This window comes from Mixophyes fleayi, chromosome 3 (genome assembly GCF_038048845.1).
Source record: "Mixophyes fleayi isolate aMixFle1 chromosome 3, aMixFle1.hap1, whole genome shotgun sequence".
Taxonomy (NCBI): domain Eukaryota; kingdom Metazoa; phylum Chordata; class Amphibia; order Anura; family Limnodynastidae; genus Mixophyes; species Mixophyes fleayi.
This window is the reverse complement of record NC_134404.1, coordinates 222,220,265-222,241,394: the sequence shown is the minus strand read 5'-3', so window position 1 is coordinate 222,241,394 and position 21,130 is coordinate 222,220,265. Positions and strand designations below refer to the sequence as shown.

Genomic DNA, 21,130 nt, shown 5'->3' with positions numbered 1-21,130 from the left:
CTTAAGGCAGCTAAGGTAACAGTGCTGTAAATGAACGGTAGGACTGTAGCGAGTTGCCTGTTTGCTCTGTCGTTTAGCAGCGGCACAAACACATGGCAGTTCATAGCAGCATCTCGGAAACATTGCCGCACAACGGTGGCAGAAAAGAAAAGTGGTGCTAGATGGAATTGTCTTCAGAATTCCTTCCCACCTTATTGTTGGATTGACATAACATGATTGATGGGCAGCAGAGTAGACAAGGTTATAAAGTAGACAATATAATGACATTGACATTATTATTAGGACATCAATTGCCATGTAGGCAGTATTTATTTGTAATACTTACCCGCTCCACAATCCTCCGTTGCCTATCACTTCCGGGTTGTGGCAGCCCCAATCATGTGATCTCTGGCGGGGAATTCAAACTCCTCCTACGCCTGTATAAAGCTTGTGCTCTGATACAAGCCGTGTGTCAAAGGAACAGATTGCTCACCTGGCTTCCTGCACCTGCTCCTGTGTCTGTTCCTTGGACCTCCTGTTGTCTACTCTGCTGTTGTGTACCAGACCCGACTTGAGCCTCTCCATTCTTTCGGATTTCCCTCTTGCACGTCAGTCATCTGCTATTGTGTACAGGACCCGGCTAGAACCTCACTACTCTATTGGATTCCCCTTTTGCATGGCTGTCATCTGCTTTTGTGTACCAGACCGACTAATTTCTTACCACTCTGCTGCAATTTCCTCTGCATGTCTGACATCTGCGGCTGTGTACCAGAAGCGGCTGCTTTAAGACTATTCAGCGATACCTCCAGAACCTCCTGCAGGTAGCATTCCTGTATTATATTACTGCTTAATCTATCTGTCTCCCACGTTAGTAGGCTTAACCAGGGGCTGCGATCTGCTGTTTCTCAGCAGTCAAGCCCATCCTGCTTTGCAGCAGTTCTTGGTGAAGACCTGAGAGGCTGTTCGACTCCGCGCCCTGCTAGGCCGGTGTAAATACTGACTGAGGGACTCCCTTGAGCATAACATTATTATGTTGACAATTCAAATGTAGACTGTATTATCCCTAACTCTAACCTTGTTCCTATGCCTAGACCTGTCCCTATCCCATCCCTGTTCCTATCCCTAGACATGTCCCTATCCCTATGCCTGTTCCTATCCCTAGCCCTATAATTATACTGTCCACATTTGAATAGTCTACCTATTCATACTGTCCACCATGTGAATTGGGGACCTAATAATACTGTTGAGAACAAGGCCAAAATGTCAAACAGTGCAAGATGGAATTGTCCTTGGGATATATGTTAAAAAGGTTTAACAAACACACAGAAACAGGAGGGGAAGTAGGTACAGTTTAACAAACCAATGAACTCTAAGACTGATGGCTTTTCACTGTTCCTGCATCCTCTAAAGAATATAATGGATGGAATTCCACCTTGTTACCATCTCTTGCTTCAGTTGGTGGCAGGGCAAATTATATTCTCCTTGTAGTTGTTGCAATGTAGTCGACAGAGCAACGGCACAAACATACGGCAGTTCATAGCAAATCTAGGAAACAATGCCACACAGCTGTCTCAGCAAAGAAACGTGGTGCAAAATCGAATTGTCCTTTGGAACTCCCACCCACCCTTATGTTGCATCTTAAAAAGGACATCCACACTTTAACAAACCAAGCACTTCAGCAACAAGGTGTGCCACTTTTGTGGCTGAAGTGCTTGGTTTTGTTTTGGGCCTCCAAAAAACAAGTTAACAATGGACTTAAGGCAGCTAAGCAAACAGTGTTGTGAATGAACTCTACAATGACAAGATGTTGTTGTCATCATCCCCAGCCTCATCGTCGTCCTCATCAGTGTGTACATCATCCTCACACAATATTAATTCATTCCTGCTGGGATCCATCATTACAGAAGTATTTGTAGTTTGATGTAATTGGCGGTAAAGGCCTTCCTTGTGGAATTTGTAGTTCATTTTCATGAACAATCATCTTTTCCACATTTTTAGGAAGTAGGCTCCTACGCCAATCTCTGACAAGGTTCCCTGCTTTGCTGAAAACTCTTTCAGAGTACACACTGAAGGGTGGGCAGCTTAGGCATTGCAAAGCAAGTTTGTACATGAATCTCCAAATTGCCATTTTTTCCTCCTAGTTTGTAAAGGGACGGCCTGGCGTGTGTATTTGTATGCTGTCGTTAAAATATTCCTCCACCATCCTTTGGATATTTATAGTAGGATCAGGTGGAGTTACGGCAGAGGTGTCACTAATTTTGGTCAATTGTTTTAGACCAGACCAGATGTCAAAATGTTGTCCTGAGTCATCTGCATCATCCGTGGGTCTCTTGGGAAAGATACGTTTTTTCCTAGAAGGAGATGCCATCGTGTCACGTACCACTTGAGCTGTCAACTTGCTCACCAGGAGCTCCTTGCATCTGGGTCAGCTGGAAACAAAGATAAGACATAGGTCTTAAACCGAGGATCAAGCACAGTCGCCAAAATGTAGTGATCCGATTTCAAGATTTTGATAACCCTTGGATCCTGGCAAAGCGAATAAAGTGCTTGATCTACAAGTCCAACATACTTAGCGTAATTGCTTTGTTTCATCTCCTCCTGCAGTTTCTCAAGCTGCTTTTACAAAAGTCTAATTAAGGAAATCACTTGGCTCAAGCTATCTGTGTCTGAATTCACTTCACAGGTGACTACTTCGAATAGTTTCAGTACTTTGTACAACACGAAAGGTATTCTCCACTGCGCTGGACTAAAATACATTTACCCTGCTTTCCCAATGTTATGGTCTGTGGAGTAAGTGTGGATGGCTTTTCACTGTTCCTCCATCCTCAGAAGCATAGGGTGGAATTCCACCTTGTTGCCACCTCTTGCTTCAGTTAGTGGCAAGGCAAATTAAATTGTTCTTGTAGATGCTGCGTGCTATTGCAAAATGCCGGAAATGTACTTAACTTTTTTGGGCCCCAGACAGCATCTCCTGCATGTCCCTGTGATTTTTCAAAAAGCTCTGCACCACCAAGTTAATTGTTTGAGCAAAACAGCGAATGCAATGTAATTCACCTAGCTATAATGTTCTTACAATATTGCTGGCATTAGCAGAAATGATATATCCTGAGGAGAGTCAATGTGGGATAAGCCATGTTGCAATGACCTCCCTTAATTTTTCTAACAGATTGTCAGTGGTATGCCTCTTAGTGAAGCCAGTACTACACAGAGTAGCCTGCCTCTGAAAAATCTGATGTAGTTGGGTACATGCTGCTACTGTTCTTGCTGGTGGAGGTGATTCACCAATCCAGTGGGCTGTCAAAGTCAGTAGCTAGTCAACGGGACACTTTCATTGTTCTGGCTGTCCACGTGTTTGACCGCCCACTCCTTTTCCCCCAATGAGATCCCTCTAATTGAACTGTGGCAACATTAGGGTGCCAGAGTATCACGTCTCCTGTCTCCAGCATTGTTGTTTATTGCTACTTCCTTGGCTTGACCCCGCTTCCCTTGACTACTCATCTAGTTTGTGTCTGTTACTACTTCTGTTGTGACCTCATCCCTCAGTACTGCCTACTCCTGATTTGGCTAGACTCCGACCAGCCTGACTTCTCTTCTATCACTACACTGGTAACTGTCTTGGAGGTCCACGACCTGCGTATCCCTTGCAGCCAAATCCAAGCCTCCTTACGGGGGTCCCTGGTGAGCACCAGGGGTACCTCAGATTCTGCATATCCTTGCTCAGTAGCGTAAATACCAGTTAGTGATTAGTGCTTATTGTTAGTTTGACTCTTTACTGACCATACGGTATCAATACGGTATTGGCTTGTCTGACCTTCCTCTTCCAACCATTTGCTTCACTGGTAACTCTTTAGGAGGATCGTAACCTGCTCATTTCTCACAGCGAAATCCAAACCTGTTTGCTGGGGTCCCTGGCGAAGACCAGAGGCTCGTTAGACTTTGCACCTCCTTTTAAAGTTGTGTCAATGCCAGCAAGTAGCTATCCGTTTACGTGTATCTATTTGACAACATTGTTTTGAGCCTTGATGCAGAGAAGGCCTTCGATAAAGCCTTGTGGTCTTTTTTGCATCAGATCTTTGCAATGTGTGTATTTGGACCCCTTTTATCACAATGTATTCAGTACCTTTGTATTAGTCCCTGTACAGAGCTCATTAAACAAAAAGGGTGACCCAGTTTACATGTCTAGGGGTACTAGGCAGGGTTGCCCCTTATCACCATTACTTTTTAATTTAGCTATTGATCCTCTTATTCGTTCTCTTCAACATTGGGATGCTTTTCAATGTATATGAATTGGCAACACCACTATTAAACTTAAAGCGTTTGCCGATCATCTGCTCTTGTACATTTCTAATCTTAAATATTGTATCCGACCCCTTCTTGACACAATTCACCAATTTGGATCTGTGTCTGGATTCAGAATTAATATAAATAAGTCTGTGGCCTTGGGCCCCTCCACGCAACCGTCCTGGAGTACAAATATCCCTTTGAAGTGGGCTACTTACATAAAGTACCTTTGGATACATCTACCTAAAAATGTAGTCGATCTCTACATTAATTAATTTGGCTGTTTTTGAATTGAAGTTATGGCAGCATTTACATCTCTCCTTTGTGGGTGGGGCAGATTAGATCAAAATGATTACTTTTATCCTTTACAAGTCTTGCCACTGCTTTAATTGAAAAAGGTTGAAAAACTTTTGAACTTTGGCAGTTGATCTGGAATAATAAAAAAAGCCAGAGTAACCCTGATGACTCTGCAAAAATCTAAAGAGGAAGGTGGTTTACATTTTTTCCTGACCATAACCCTTTACTACCAGGCTGCTATTTTTAGATGTATCAGGGATTGGATTAAGCAACAGAATACCTTTACAAATATTACATTAGAGCAACAATTCCTCCCACACCTTGATCTTAGATATTTTGATTTTGCACCTATCTGTTCAGATCTCCCCTTGGAGGTTCTGGATAATCCTGTACTAATCACCACCTGGCGAGCCTAGCATAACATCCCACTTCAGTGTGGTCTTCAGCATCGATACTCCTTATTTTTACCCTTTATAGGTAATCTATAATTTTCGATTTCGGGCACATGCAGGCATCTGTTTGGGATCTTAACTCAATGAAGGAAAGGGATGTTACCTTTCTCTGAGATGTGTACTTTGTCTTTATTAGTTCCCCTTCACTAGCAGTCCCACAAGAGCAACACTATGTGGTATCTATTGTGTCTAATCTCTCACCTGGGGGGTGGGATAACCCTCTTGATTCTGCATTGGTAAATACTAGAGTCACTAGCAAAGCTATATCCAATTTTTATACAAGTCGTCGTTTTCTCCATTACACTCCTAACAGCCTAACAGACATACTGGAATGTTTCAATGGTTGGTACATTTCCCACATATACACCTTTCGTCTATTCAAGAAATATTTTTGTATTCTACTTGTACATTAACCACGAGCACATATTGTGAAATATTCTTTAAACTCCTTTATATGGGTTACTTGTCACCCTCCAGGTCACACAACATAGGTATTAATACTGCCCCTAATTGCCCAATGTGTCAACATCCCAATGCCTCACTATATCTCTGCTTATGCGACTGCCTGCATATAAAAAGATTTTGGAGTCAAGTCAAAGCATATACAACGGAAGAATTAATTTCATCCCGTTATCTCCTGAATGGGCGGTGCTAGGGATCTTGAACAAATAAAAGTATACCAAAGGAAACTACTTATTATTATTTCTGCGGTAGCCAACAATTGTATTCACAATCTTGGCTACATACCCAACCCCCTTCTTTAACACTATTCAGTGACAATATACACAAATAATACTGGCGCGGAGTATGTCCTGATAATGGGGGAGAAATGTAATGGATGAAGAAATGACGTGAAAGATAATAGACACAAATGAAATGAAAATCGTAATTTATACGACAGTATTAAAAAACACAATATCCAGTGCACTGGTACATTGACAAATGGTATAACACATATGACCAAACATAGATAGTCAGGAGAGTTTAAAAACAATTGTTATCAACATATAAAAGTAAATCACTTCTGGGATTCATATGAAAAGTTCCAAAGGAATAATATTATGGACCAAGTTGAAATGAACACTCCTTTTCCCAGAAGTGATTTACTTTTGTATGTTGATAACAATTGTTTTTAAACTCTCCTGACTATCTCATATACATACCTTATACCATCTATCTGCATGCTTTCTGGTCATATAGGACTGCATGTTACAGTACGGTTGCAGCTTTTTAGCTAGTCAACCTATATGATTATGTCTCTTTCTATGTTTGGTCATATGTGTTATACCATTTGTCAATGTACAAGTGCACTGGATTTTGTGTTTTTTAATACTGTCGTATAAATTACGATTACATTTAATTTGTGTCTATTATCTCCGCGCCAGTATTATTTGTGTATATTGTTGTATGTAGGGGTGAGACATCCTCTATTATTCTGTGCAGCATTGTAGACCTTATTTTAGAGCAGCGCCATCTATAACCTTTTGTATACTATTCAGTGACAAACTGGCTTATCTGTTTAGAATAGACTGGATAGAAGCTGCTATACAAGGTATGTCTATTAAATAACAAGACTAATTAGATAACTCACCTTTATTTACTGGTAATACAAATTTAATGTTTGTCACTTTCAATATAGTCTCCATTTGCACTAATTCATCGCTGTAGTCTTGTTTTCCACTGGTCGAAGGCATCAATTTCTGTCACTTGTTTCAACATATCTGCCGTTTTCTTTACAGTATAAACTGACTCAAAATGTGTCCCTTTAAGCACGGATTTAACTTTTGGGAAAAGATAAAAATCGCAAGGTGCTAAATCAGGCGAATATGGAGGATGTTCAAGTGTAGTAATGTGTTTGTCGGTCAAAAACTGCTTCACAGAAAGTGCTGTGTGAGCAGGCGTATTGTCCTGGTGAAGAAAGAAACCATTTTTGCACAGTTGCGGACGTTTCTTTCCGACTCTTTCTCTCAGCTTTTGCAAAACTTCCTTATAATATTGCTGATTAACTGTTGTGCCTTCTGGAACCCATTCTTCCAAAATTACACCCTTGATATCGAAAAAGCAATGAGCAAGGTGGTCTCACAGTCTGGCTTCAGCCTACCTTTCAGTCCCTGAAAAACACCCAACTGTAGATTGTGGGCTGTCAGTAGTTGTGTTTGCCAGTTTAGTTGCAAAGCCATGGGAGAAGGCCAGTCCTCTACTAGGTTCAAAGCGATATTCCATGTGCACAATATTGTAATGCTGGCCTTTACAGGGGCATTCTGCAAACCAGCTCCTTCGTACTAGGATCTGATTTGCAGTCTTCCACAGTAAATAGCGATCAACATCATCTATGCCAGCATTCCTCTGGGCCATTTATTGAGCGGCAACAATGATGCCTGGATGTTGTAGCTGAGGCCAGGTCATAGAACAGCTGCACAGTGTGCCAGTGGTACTACAATTCTTAGGGATATTGACGTGTCTTATACTTTTCTCTTACACTAAAAGTGAAGCCTCATGCCTCATGAAGACCTATTTTGTAGACTATCTAGTAAGTATTGTGGCTTGGGTAGTCTGTGTTTCTAATTAGGAGGTCATGACCTGAGTCCTAATGTAGTAGATACAAGAACAGTACCAAAACATAGACCTGAACATCTGTAGCTTGAACTATTTCAAAGACCATCTCAGTCTCATGTTGTTGCTATGTTAGCTTCCATATCTGTGAGTTTGTTGTAGATCCTTTTCTGTTCTTACTGTTCTGTGATCAGCTCGTTATGGGATCAGACAGATTTTTCAAACTTCGACATAGTTTTGCAATGTTGGGCCAATTGATTTCCTCTAACACTTCACTGTAGCACCTAAGGAAAGCGCTACTATCAGAATCCCAGGAATGCTTGCAATGAACCCATTGTAAGCTAACAGGCTAGAGAAAACCATATCTAGTCTCCAGTGACATAATACCCTTCAGAGGGAAACAGCACTCAAAAAGTGCCCAAGAGGGTTTTTTCTTATAAAGTAAGTAATTATCTACATTTCTACTTAAACTAACATTATTTCTCCTTGCTGTATACCCTATTTGGGTATACTTTAATAACTATATATTTATTTATTAAATACTGATTTAAGTATGTCTGCTGTTTTTACTCTTTTAAGTTGTTAAAAAAAGCATAGCCATAATGTAAAATAAGCAGCCTGTGAGTTTTGTTCTGACCTTTACACTGCTGTCTGGAGGGAAAGTTATTATTAAAAACTGATTTGAATTAAATTTTGTTAAAATGTTAGATTGAAAAAGCAATATTTGCTCTCATAGTTAAGAACCATTCTGTAGTAATACATTGATATTTAATAAAAACAATAATGCATGCATGGTGTGCTTCAGATTTTTTGTGTTTTGATCTAAAGAACCCAAGGGCTACTTATATCAATAATTCATCTGTCAAGTCTCATGAAAGTGATGGAACGACATGGAAATTATTAAAATTCACAAGTACTGTACATACTTTTAATAATAGGCTGAATGGCAATCCTTGGCCTTTTGTACAATAGACATTAATAAGATTGATTTTTATGTATGTTTGGGTGTTTCCATATTATTTAAGTACTGTATTTCATGCATTTAGATTTTTATTGAGAACAGCAAGATTTTGACTTAGTGCACTGTAATACTTTTACCATACATGTTAACAGTAAAGTAGTAATAATATGCAAAGTAATGTCTAAATTATGAAATGTAAAACTGTTAATTTCTCCTGGTTAATAATCTGTATGTTACTGTTACATACCTAAACAAAGGATATGCCCACTTTTAATTAAGTTTATTTTATCAATCGGTTTAAACCAAACTTATATTATATTTTGCAAATGTAATCCTGTATCTGTGTGAATTCTGAAAATACTTCACTTGTATTATACAATCACAGTAATAATTAGCTATCAGCATATTGGATATTCAGATTGCCATTGATAACCTACCCCCTCCATTATGGGCTTTAGGTTGCCTGGCTTGCTGTTTCATCCACTAGATATGTAAAATTCCAGCAAACAAAAACACCAGTCAACACACACAGAATGGGTGGCGTACGGGAGAACGGAGACGAGAAATCCATCCTAGTTTTGAACGACTGCACAATAACGATGGCTATAAGTCCTACAATAATAAAATGACTACTTAGCATATAAGAGACAAGACATTTTTCCCCACCTTGAAATGAGCGTGTAGTATAATATGGTTTATAGCCATCGTTATTGTGCAGTTGTTGAAAAGTAGGTCGGAATTTAGTTAGTTGTTTAAAGGAGTACCAATGCAAAGAACAAGAGCTGAGTGTGACATTTGCAGCCAACATCAAAGCCGTAACTAGGCAGGTGCAGCTGGTGCCGTCGCCAAGGGCGCGCAGCAGCCACCCATTACCTGCCTCTGTACATGCAGCCTTTTACTTTCGCAGTGGAACGTCCAGGAGGTGGAGTGGGCCTCCTCCTATCCCCTAACTGCACCTTTCGGGTCATTCCCGCTTTACCTTCCCTCTCCTTCTCCTTCTTTGAAGTCCACTCCATTTGGCTCTTCTCCCCCATCCACCTCCGTGTCTCCGTCATCTATCGTCCCCCTGGCCCTACCTCTCTTTTCCTTGACAGCTTTGCCGCCTGGCTCACCCACTATCTTTCCTCCGACCTGCCTTCCATTATACTTGGCGACTTTAATAACCCTATTGACAACTCTTCTGACCCGGCCACCATCAAACTTCTTGCCCTTTCCCCCTCCCTGGGCCTCACTCAGTGGACCTCCTCCCCCACCCACTGTCTTGGTCAGTCCCTCGACCTTGTCTTCTCTCACCTCTGCAATCTCTCTGACTTCTCCAACTCTCCCTTCCCTCTCTCTGACCACCATCTCCTCTCCTTCACTCTATCTTCTTCCCCCGCTCCCTCCTCGCCTAAAGCCACCCTCACCAGGCGCAACCTTGACGCCTTCGACCCCATCTCCTTCTCCTCCTCTCTTGAAACTCTCCTATCACCCCTTCCCTCTCTGACTTGCTCTGATCAAGCCTCCTCTCTCTACAACCACTCCCTCACTACTGCCCTGGACACTGTTGCCCCGGCATCTTCTATTTGCCGGCGTCACCTTTTTCCCCAACCCTGGCACTCCAAACTTACCCGCTCCCTCCAAAAGTGTTCTCGCACAGCCAAACGCCTCTGGGGGAAATCTCATTCCCTGGCGGACTTCCTTCACTTTAAATTTATCCTCTCCTCTTTCTGCTCTGCCCTGTCCCTCGTTAAACAATTCTTCTTCAAGTCCCTTATCTCTTCTCAGTCCTCCAATCCCCGCCGCCTCTTCGCCACATTCAACTCCCTCCTCTCCCCCCCCCTTCCACTGTCCCGCCTTCCCTCTCTGCCTCTGACTTCGCTACCTTTTTCTCTTCCAAAATTTAAGCCACTAGACGGAACATCTCCTCCTCCTATCCCTCTCCCACCACCCTCATCGCTTAACCTCCCTCCATTAACCAGCTGTGGTGCTCCTTCACCCCTACATCAGGTGAAGAAGTTCGCTCCCTTATTCTTTCCTCTCCACCCTCTACCTGTCCTCTTGATCCCATCCCCTCTCACCTCCTTCGCTCTCTCCTAATGCCTGCTCTTACCTTGCACACCTCTTTAACCTATCACTCTATTCTGGCATAGTTCCATCCTCATTCAAGCACGCTCTTATCTCCTCTATCCTCAAGATACCCAATCTTGACCCCACCTCTCTTGCGAACTACCGCCCTATCTCTCTTCTCCCCTATGTCTCCAAACTACTTGAGCGGATTGTCTGCAGCTGACTCACCAATCACCTTTCTGACAACTCCCTCCTTGACCCACTCCAATCCGGCTACCGCCCCCTCCACTCCACCGAAACTGTCCTGGCTAAAGTCACTAATGACCTCCTTTCAGCCAAATCCAAAGGTCACTTCTCCATACTCATCCTCCTCAACCTCTCTGCGGCCTTTGACACCGTGGACCACCCCCTCCTGCTGCAAACTCTTCTCTCTCTTGGCCTCTCTGGTTCTGTCCATGCCTGGTTCACCTCATACCTTGCTAACCGCTCCTTCTCTGTATCCACGTCTGGTTCTTCCTCCACCCCCTCCCCTCTCCCTGTCGGAGTCCCCCAGGGCTCTGTTCTCGGCCCTCCCCTCTTCTCGCTCTATACTTACTCCCTTGGTGCTCTCATCTCCTCGTTCGGTCTTCAGTATCACCTTTATTCTGATGATATTCAGCTCTACATCTCTTCTCCCGATCTCTCCTCCTCCCTCCTCTCTCGTGTGACTGACTGCCTCTCAGCTATCTCCTCCTGGATGTCCTCACGCTTTCTTAAAATTAACATCTCAAAAACTGAACTCATTGTTTTTCCCCCGCCCAGACTCCCATCCCACCACGACCACTCTATCGTTGTCAATTACTCCACTATCTCCTCTGTCACCCAACTCTGCTGCCTGGGTGTCACTCTTGACTCCTCTCTGTCTTTTGCCCCCCACATTCAATCCCTCGCCCAAGCCTGTCGCTTCCAACTCCGTAACATTGCCAGCATCTGTCCTTTTCTCTCTCAGGATGCCACCAAAACTATCATCCATGCTCTCATCATCTCCCGCCTCGATTACTGCACCCTTCTTACTGGCCTCCCCCACCTTGCCCCCCTCTGCTCTATACTCAATGCGGCTGCAAGACTCATCTTCCTCTCACGCTGCTCCTCCTCCGCCTCTCCACTCTGTCTCGCCTTACACTGGCTCCCCTTCCCCTACAGAATCCTTTTTAAACTCCTTACCACCACTTACAAGGCTCTCTCCCAGTCTACTGCCCCTTATATCTCTAACCTCTTCTCCATTCACACTCCTGCCCGCTCCCTGCACTCGGCCACTGATCGCCACCTCTCCTCCACACTGATCACCTCTTCCCACTCTCGAATCCAAGACTTCTCCCATGCTGCCCCCCTTCACTGGAACGACCTCCCTCACTCCATCCGTCTCTCTCCCAATCTGCTCCTTCAAACGGGCACTTGAAACTCACCTGTTCCTTAAGGCCTACCAACCATCCATTTAACCTCTCATCTCTTCTGCTCATCCTCCCTTGACCCCTCTTCTCTCTCCCCTTTGATTCACTGGCTCCCTTTTGTGCCTGACTTTGTTTACCCTCCTTTAGGATGTAAGCTCGAATGAGCAGGGCCCCCTTCCCTCCAGTCTCCATACCTGTTCTTCTGCTCCGTCTCTACTGTATCTGCCCTCCCGGAGTTTCTGAAGTACTGGTACTGTGTGTTTATTGTCCTGTACTGTTCTACCCTGTATAGTCTACTGTCTGTACTGTGTGCGGCGCTGCGAAAACCTTGTGGCGCCCTACAAATAAACGATAATAATAATCACAGTGCATTATACTGGGTTACGTGTTAAGTACTGTGACTATCACATTAAACAAAAAAACCTCAGCAAACAAAACCAGATATAGCAGCCATGTTTGGCTAAAAAAATGGGGGTGGTTCGCACTCCCTTGTTAAAAGTAGTAAAGATGGCTGCCTGGGGGGCCAGGTAATAAGGGATAGTCCCAACCCTTAGATAAATGGTATGTATGTGAGAATCGGAGGTCCCCTTGGTGCACAATAAGTGTGGAGCTAAAAATGTATGTAAAAGGTGGGCAAATAGTGTGCCCCTTAGACTTTATTTGATACAGTTTTAAACAACATATTACCACATAAACTAGAGATGAGCGGGCTCGGATTCCGCTAATCCGAGCCCATCCGAACAGTGCGGATCGGAACGGGATCCGAGCACTGTTCGGATATTTCCGGCGGGCAAAAAATGAAAACGAGGCTATGTCGTCCAAGTCTTGCGTCAAATCTCGCAAGGAGTGGGAGGGAGGGCCCAGAACAATTCCATCTTGTACCTCTTTTTTTGGCATTATGTGCTCAAGCTACCTCGGTGCAACCTTTTGGCCTAAAAACAATATTGTGAGGTGTTCAGAATAGACTGGAAATTAGTGGAAATGATTGTTATTGAATGTTATTGAGGTTAATAATAGCGTAGGAGTGAAAAAAAAAACACAAAACTGGTTTTTAGCACTTTTTATGTTTTTTTCAAAATAAATCCAAATCCTTAAATCCGAACCAAAACCTTTCGTCAGGTGTTTTGCGAAACAAATCCGAACCCAAAACCTTTCGTCAGGTGTTTTGCGAAACAAATCCGAACCCAAAACCTCAAGCAAATCCGAATCCAAAACACAAAACACGAGACACCAAAAGTGGCCGGTGCACATCCCTAACATAAACCAAAGTATCAAACATAGGTTGCAACCTTGCAAAATGTATCACATATCAGAAGAACAGGTATCAGTACAAAACACATCTGAGTAAATAATTAAATTAGTCCAAGTGCAGTTTTGTTCCTAAGGGGAACTGATAGTCCAAGTTTGTCAAATGACAAAGGGCAAAACTTCCCAATAGGCGGAATATTGGAAGGTATGTCCCAAAGATATCAATATAAAAGTTCCTAAAGGACAGAATGTTCCATCCTGATGGTGGTTTGACTGAGGCAATAGATAAATAAGCTTCAAGGTGGTAGCAATGTTCCCTTAATAAATTCTCTGCGGGTTGGATAACTGAGCGTTTTGTTTTATCAGTCCAGACAAAATGTAGATGCAAACTGTAGCCGGGCATTCAGGGGCTATGAACTTACCCCAGGTAGATAAAACCTCTCCTTTCCCGGTGATTGCTGTAGCAATGTATGCTGTAGTGTTCTATACTCTTGTTAGCTCTAATCCAGAGCATGTAACGATGAAGAGGAAAGGCTTCAGGTTCAATAACCTACGCGTTTTGCCGAAGCTTTTTCAGGGATGCCGGCATTGACCGCATGTGCACCCGATTGGAAGCCACGGCCGCGACTTCCCGATTCCAGTGACCCAACATCCAGATGCGAGAGCAGCGGCGTGGCAATTATCGGGAAAGGAGACCTATCTGGGGTAAGTGCCTAGCCCCTAAATGCCTGGCCACAGACAGTCTCTGCACGCACACCTTGCCTGGACTTATATAGAGACCGCTCAGTTCTTTCAGCCTGCAATCAATAACAATTTCCCAATAACTATCTCCATATTCAGCCCCGTTTAATTCCTTTGTGTGGCAGAATTGCAGACCGTGAAGAATTTCATCATGTTCCCAGAGGAGACTTTTGTTTATCAAATCCCGAATGCGATCATCTCCAGTGGAATTGGAAGAATTACAGTTTGCATATATTGCATAACGCTCAGGTGATCTCGCTTGTTCCGCCAACTCAGAAGGGTAAAGACTTTTGTGTCATGCTCATCCTGCTGAAGAAATCCTCAGGAGGTTTTTTTACCTTCCTGCATTTCAGACAACTCAGTTTGTCCATGCACAGTGTTTCTGTATGGAGCCTGTGAATTCTATTCTCACTACAAATAAATAACGGGGATAGATTCTTCTTTCTGGGTCATCACTTCCAGCACACCTGCCTTCACTTTGGCTTTGTTGCATCCCCAAGGACCTTCACCAAGGTGTTTGTTCCCCTTGTAGCAAAAGTGAGAAAGCAAGGAATCACTCTCTGGCCATATTTGCACAGTGTTCTAGTTGTTAAGATTTTCACCAATTTAATGTTTGGCAGAATATGAATAGTAAAACCTGGCCAATGGTAACTTACCTTGGGTTCATTGTTCAGGTAATCCAATGAATCACCTGCATTTTGTGTGCACTCGCTGCTGCTCTATATGCTCCTGCTGAGAGCTTATCCATGTAAACAATCCTGGGTTGGCAGGAGCAAGCAGAATGTGGTAGACATTGCTGTGCACTCTCCTTGATCCTGCAGACTTGGGGGTAAGTTTATCAAGCTGCGAGTTTCCGGCGGGTTTGAAAAGTGGAGATGTTGCCTATAGCAATGAACCGGTTCTAGCTGTCATTTTGTAGACTGTACTACAAAAGTTATAACTAGAATCTGATTGGCTGCTTTAGGCAACATCTTCACTTTTCAAACCCGCCGGAAATTCGCAGCTTGATATTTTTACTCCTTGGTCTTTTTTCAGACAGGCAGAATGTTGTCCAGCAAGATCGTTGCACGTGGTAGAGTGGAAGAACGACCAGGAAAGCTGTGGGTGCCCACAAGATGTTGGAACATGCTATATAGCCTGAATGACAGACCCGTCGTAAATAACCTTTTAGGACTGAGATTTACATAGGATATTCCACACAAAATTATTCTTTAAATCAAGCATACAGAATAAACCTATGTTGATATATATTGGGAATAAAAACAAAAAATTGAATCAAGCCAAAAAAACAGACTTATTATGCACCAGGTGTTGAAAGATGACGAAATGTTGAGAATTTGTAATTATAAAAATACAAATATTTTTGCTGTAAATTAGTGGTTTCTATCAAACTATAGTAATCAAGGGCTGGACAAATTTCAGGTGTAAAGAAGCCGGGGCCAGAAGTCATGAGCAAGGTATTTTGAAGGATAAACGGCTAATATATTATAAAGCATTGCTAGAGTTTCATGTACATTTGCTGCTGCATACTCTGTATAGTGACTGCAGTTTTGTAGGATATTACTGCAATTTTCCAACTGATTTTTCTCATGTGCTGGATGTCATTGTCCTGTCCATCGCAATCCTGCTTATGAGAGTGGACTTTTTTCATTCCAAGACTTTCTGTTCTTGTATATCTTCATGCATTAGGTCTAAAAAAAAAAAGTAAATTTATTTTCGGCCGTAAACCTTTAGACTGAAAATGTTAGATTTTTATTATTTTGTGAGCTATACCAAACTATTTCATTGTTCTGCATATTCATGTAAAAATGCATTTCCATTGAGATGCGCCAGAAATCTCATATTTCAGCACAAGAACCTCATATTTTGCTGCCTTCATCACGAATGGTTGCTGCTTTCAATAGTTTATCTAATAAAATTATTTCTGTTAATGGTCAGTTGCAGTTTTACTCCAACCGTCAATTCATTCTTATGTTAAAGTCTTGCTCTTCTATCTTATTGCCCTTATCCTTATATGACTCAAAAGACATTCTCATGTAATGATCGTCAGCAAACAGCCTATAGAGGTTTTCCTGTATGGATTGAATGTTTTAAGTCAATAGGATTAGTATCCAAGATATTAAATTATCGGCTATGCATCTCTCGATCCAGTTTCTTCATGGAACCTTCCAGTCAGCAATAACATATAATATTAAACATGATAATTGAACATTAATTAAAAAAGACATTGCTACATTGAAATGTGAAATTAACAATCCCTTTATGTTATGATATGAATGTGCAGATGATGCATTAAATTATCTTAAAAAAAAAGTCTGCCTGCTAATGAAATTATACAGCCTTTTCATGCTCTATCACTGTCATGCTTCTATTTATTCATCCACACTTACAAGTCTGAATTTGGCCTCAATATATTCAGATCAGTGTTGCTCATGTCTGACATTTTCATTTTGTCCTAGTTCGCTGTTCAAGTTGTAAGTTATTCAAATATTCAGCTCATTACTAGCAATATTTGTAGGGGCTGTCTACTCCCTTTTTTAATTCTTGTTCCTCAATTGAGATTACAATAAATTGCAAAGTTGTTATTAATTTTATGTCACGTAGTTATGTCAGCTGAAACTTGAAGCCCTTATGTATATAGATTAGAAACATCAATAGTATGTAGACTTATTTTTCTATCAGATCCAGCAGTACTGTTAATAGCAGTAATTTGCTAATTATTTTGTTATTATGGGGGATACATATAAAATGTGTGGGTTCATTTTAATAATATTTGTTATTTTTTATTGCGGAAAGTTATGTTGGTTTTTCTTGTCAATTTGTATACATTCTCCAGACATTTTTCTTAATGATTGCTCACAGTGGCTGTATTAAGCTGCTGTGTAGTTAAAAAGAAAGAATGCATGCTTTGTAGTCTAGTAAATTGACATAGAACTATGGGTATAATTAGGCATTGTTATCAAATAAAAAGATGTGGCAATATCAAGTTTAACATGTTTGGAGATTATTTGTACAATCTGAATCAATATGCATGTCTTACTGTTCCATCATTTGGAACACAGCAGCAAATTAAAAATGTACAATGGCTTCACTAGCAAAAATTACCTAATCAGAGCTTGAATTACTTGCTCCAGGAATCCCATTAGTGTTTAAAAAAAACCACAGGTAAATATCACTGATATGTTACTAATGTTGTATGTAATTGGAAAGACTGGAATTATATTTTTACATTTCTTAAGGTTTACTGCAATTATTAAGTAAGGTAGTGCTTTGACTATTGACCACTGAAGACAGTGCAATTTTTTTCACACTAAAGGTATTTTGCATTAATATGTAATTAAAGTAAATACTGCAAAACGTACACTCATTTCTTAGCCTGGGAAGGCGAACACTGCACAAAATTAGCCAGCTGGCTACCTGGTGTTGCACAATTACATTGTAAATCATGCACTTACTGGGAAATACCTGTGTGTGCTATGTACACTGCAGAAATCAAATTACATATTATTTCTGCTAGAGTATCTTAACTTAACTTAGAAAATACATTTAGTTTTGTTTTATAATGATTAGTTCATGTGGTTCCTCAGAATTCGTCTCTGCTGCTTTCACATTAGCATTGAATTATATTTTTCAGTCATAATAATTTACTTAATACTGCAATAACAGCCACCATGATGAAAGACAGAGTATAACCTTAGCTCTTGACAAGAAATGTCTCGCCCTTAAAAAATAAAACCTGGCTGGGGAGTCATTTGCGGACAACCTATAACATTTGAGTAGATCATTGTCGCTTAGGTCTCAATAAAAAAGTATGTGTTGACGTATACACACACTGTGCACTGCAAAACATATACTCAACCAAAGTACGTATGGAAAGTAACCTTTCCATTGTGACAGGACAATTGAAACGCTATTTAGAAACAAAAACAGTTCAACTATAGCGCTCCTCCCGAGCTGCTCTGTACCTATAAATAGGAATCCACTCAATGCAAAGTAACAAATATGGTAATAAAATTGTATGTACAATAAGCGCTCAAGGACATACACATAGGGATGAGTAGAAGTCCTCAGTTTTGCTCTTACAGATGTACCAGCAAAACATGTAAAATAAAATACAATAATATAGTGCAATATGTAAAATATTGGCATAAAGTGAAAGTCCCAGAAATGTCCCAAAGTAGGTAAATGACCTCCAATTGCCAGCGGTGAAAGAGGGGCAATGCATTTCCTCTTTCCCCCTCTTTCACCGCTGGCGATTGGAGGTCCTTTACGTACTTTGGGACTATCACTTTATGCCAATATTTAACATATTGCACTATATTTTTATTTTTTTTACGTGTTATTTATGTATTTTATTTTACATGTTTTGCTGGTACATCTGGGAGAGCAAAAGTGAGGACTTCTACTCATCCCTATGTGTATGTCCTTGAGCGCTGCTTGTACGTATAATTTTATTACCATATTTGAAACACTATTTAGTCCAGTGATGGGCAACCTGAAACACTTCAAGGGATGTATGGTGCGCCCCTCTGACCTTCAAATGGGCCACACATCACCTTTAGTCTCAGTGATAGGTTACAACATATCAATATGCATATTAAACAAGTGTTACAAGCTATAAGAAACAAATCTGACAATAATGCAGGAAGGAGCTGAGAGTCTGAGGGCTGCCTGTGGCCCATCACTGGTTTCATCTCATACTCTCTAGTGTGTGTCTAACTTTGAAATCTCCTCAGATGTCATATTGTGTGTTAGGGCTGGCTAATGGGTTAAGACACAAATTATCTCAGGCTCATTTATAAACCCCAAAAAAATGCAGATCCACATATCTTCTTTATTTAATCTAGTACACATAATTGTCTGCAAAATGCATTTTGAGGAACATATTCTGGTTCTTCGAATGGTCCCTGGAAAATTAGCCATTGTTCACTAAATTGTGTGAGTGAAAATGCCACTTCAAAGTCTGACCTATTACAGCTTTAGGATCACTCCACTCATTCATTTAATTTGTATCCATTTGCTGCTCAGTTTAGCTTTATTTTTTAAATTAGCATTGGAGTGCGAGAGTATTGGTTTGTGTTTATTACATATGTCACTTTTGTGTGTAACTGTTTTTACAAACAGTACTAGTATGCAAATCAGAACTTCCCAAATTAATGACTAGCATACAAAGCAGACCCTCTTTACAGTGGCAAGTAGGCAAAGTTGATAACTATTCTGGTGGTAAGTTGACAGTACAGAGCCTACTCAGCACGATTACCTACCTCCATGTCCTATACTTCCAGCAGTGATGGCACAGAACTACTGTGTTTAGGAATGACTAATGAGAACCATGAGGTGGTGGGAAAACAAGAAGCCAAGTGGAAGGAGGAAGTGCTGCTATAGCAACAGTGTAAACTCTTCACTTAAAATTGCACCCTATGGAAAGCGTGCAAGGATAAAATTAAGTATTCCGCAAAGATCCATGGAAGGAGGGTTGGGCATGCCAGATTTCAAAAGATAATATGTGAACTTGCAACTTGTTCAATGGCAGTTTCCTCTCTGCTCTTAGGGCTGGCTATCCTTAGAATTTGAAAGTATGGGCATCCCAACAGTATCCTCACTTCTATAGTTCCCAAAGCATTAGTGGCCCCCTCCATTAAAACACATCTAGTAATATCATTCTCCTTAAATATCTTGGATTATTTTAGCAAAGTATTCTCCTTCACCCTTAATGCTTAAAAATAGGTCCAATTCATTGTTTTCACAATTTATATGAGTTTCGAAGTATGAAATGTGATTGCTTATAAAATATTTTTGCATGATTATGAGCCATTTCAATAAAGAGTTTGCAAATAAAATAAAGTGCAGCTTGTGGTCCATACATACTGTGGTCCATGTTTTCATACTTAATTATATTTATCTCTGCCCAACTGTCATTTCGGTTATTGTATTACTACACACTCTGTGCCACCTGGTCTGAGCCTTCTGCCCCATCTCAAAAGTCAACCCTCTCAGCTATCCATGATGATCCGGCAGACACAGCCTGTCAGGCCAGACTTCCTCCGTTCCCCATGTGTCTCCCTCCACCTTTGTCTGACTGCCTTTTCATAATATTTACCTGTGTCTCTCTACACACTGTCCTAGTGGGGGTTGGGGTAAGGCTCCCCACACTCAAGATAACCAAATTCACCCAGGACAGACATGTGGGCTTAGTCAAGTGGCACCTCTAAAATTACCAAGTACCCATGTTGTATTAGCTGAATTGTCTACAGCAAAACAAATACAATATTAGGTGGTGTTTTATTCTTTTCACTATTGTGACTGGCTGTGAAAATGGTCTATGGTGTTGATAGCAAAATAATTTCCATGCTTGTTTTGTAAAAAATAAAATAAAGAGTTGCTTTCCTTTTGTACCCATTAAGCTTCTTTTTTATTTTTTTTAGAGATCTTCTGTATTGGTTATTCTGTATATGAATCTTTAATATAACATTTAATTTTTTTCCCTTCTCTAGAATCTACTTGTCACAGGTGCAGTTGACTGCAGTCTCAAAGGTTGGGATTTAAGGGCTATACGACAGCCTGTCTTTGACCTCCATGGCCATACCTATGCTGTCAGGCGAGTGAAAGTAAGTATTCAATAATACAATAATCTATAGATTCATCATAGTCCTCGACTAACTTTTTGTGTATTGCATGTAGCATTGAGCAGAATGATGCATCAGGTTTCCACAAATGTTAGTGTTTTAAAACCTAAAAATAATTTTGAAGATAGTGTAACGCCCTCTGATAGTGTAACGCTCCTTCTGGCGTTATTGACACCTCTTGGTGACTGAATGTATAAACTTAGATCTATGACCCAGAGAAGACACTCCAGGAATGGTTACTTAGCAACATAAGGCTAGTATGAACAGAACCTGTGTGGTGAAAGAGTGACAGCGAGGGACCCGAGACAGAAGAAATGAGGTCCCTGGGGCCCTCTGCAAATTTGATTGCGGGTCCATGCCCTGCTTCCACGTGGGGCCAAAGTATAATTGAGATAATATGAATGTAGTAGGTCTAATTTAAGGGGGAAATTACCTCAGAGCATGGCTGCATATATTGAGGGGAAGGACTCTCCAAGTTCAGAGAGCCAAAAGTCCTCATAATAATAATAATAA

General features: G+C 41.2%; 1 protein-coding gene across 2 annotated transcripts in view; it reads left to right on the top strand.

Moving 5' to 3' along the window:
- PEX7 (peroxisomal biogenesis factor 7) overlaps nt 1-21,130 on the top strand; it is a 199,157-nt gene that overhangs the window by 93,279 nt on the left and 84,748 nt on the right. For both annotated transcript variants that reach the window (XM_075203152.1, XM_075203151.1), the window contains exon 7: nt 20,486-20,599. In XM_075203152.1, the coding sequence (XP_075059253.1) occupies nt 20,486-20,599 (114 nt within the window). The remainder of the gene's footprint in view (nt 1-20,485; nt 20,600-21,130) is intronic.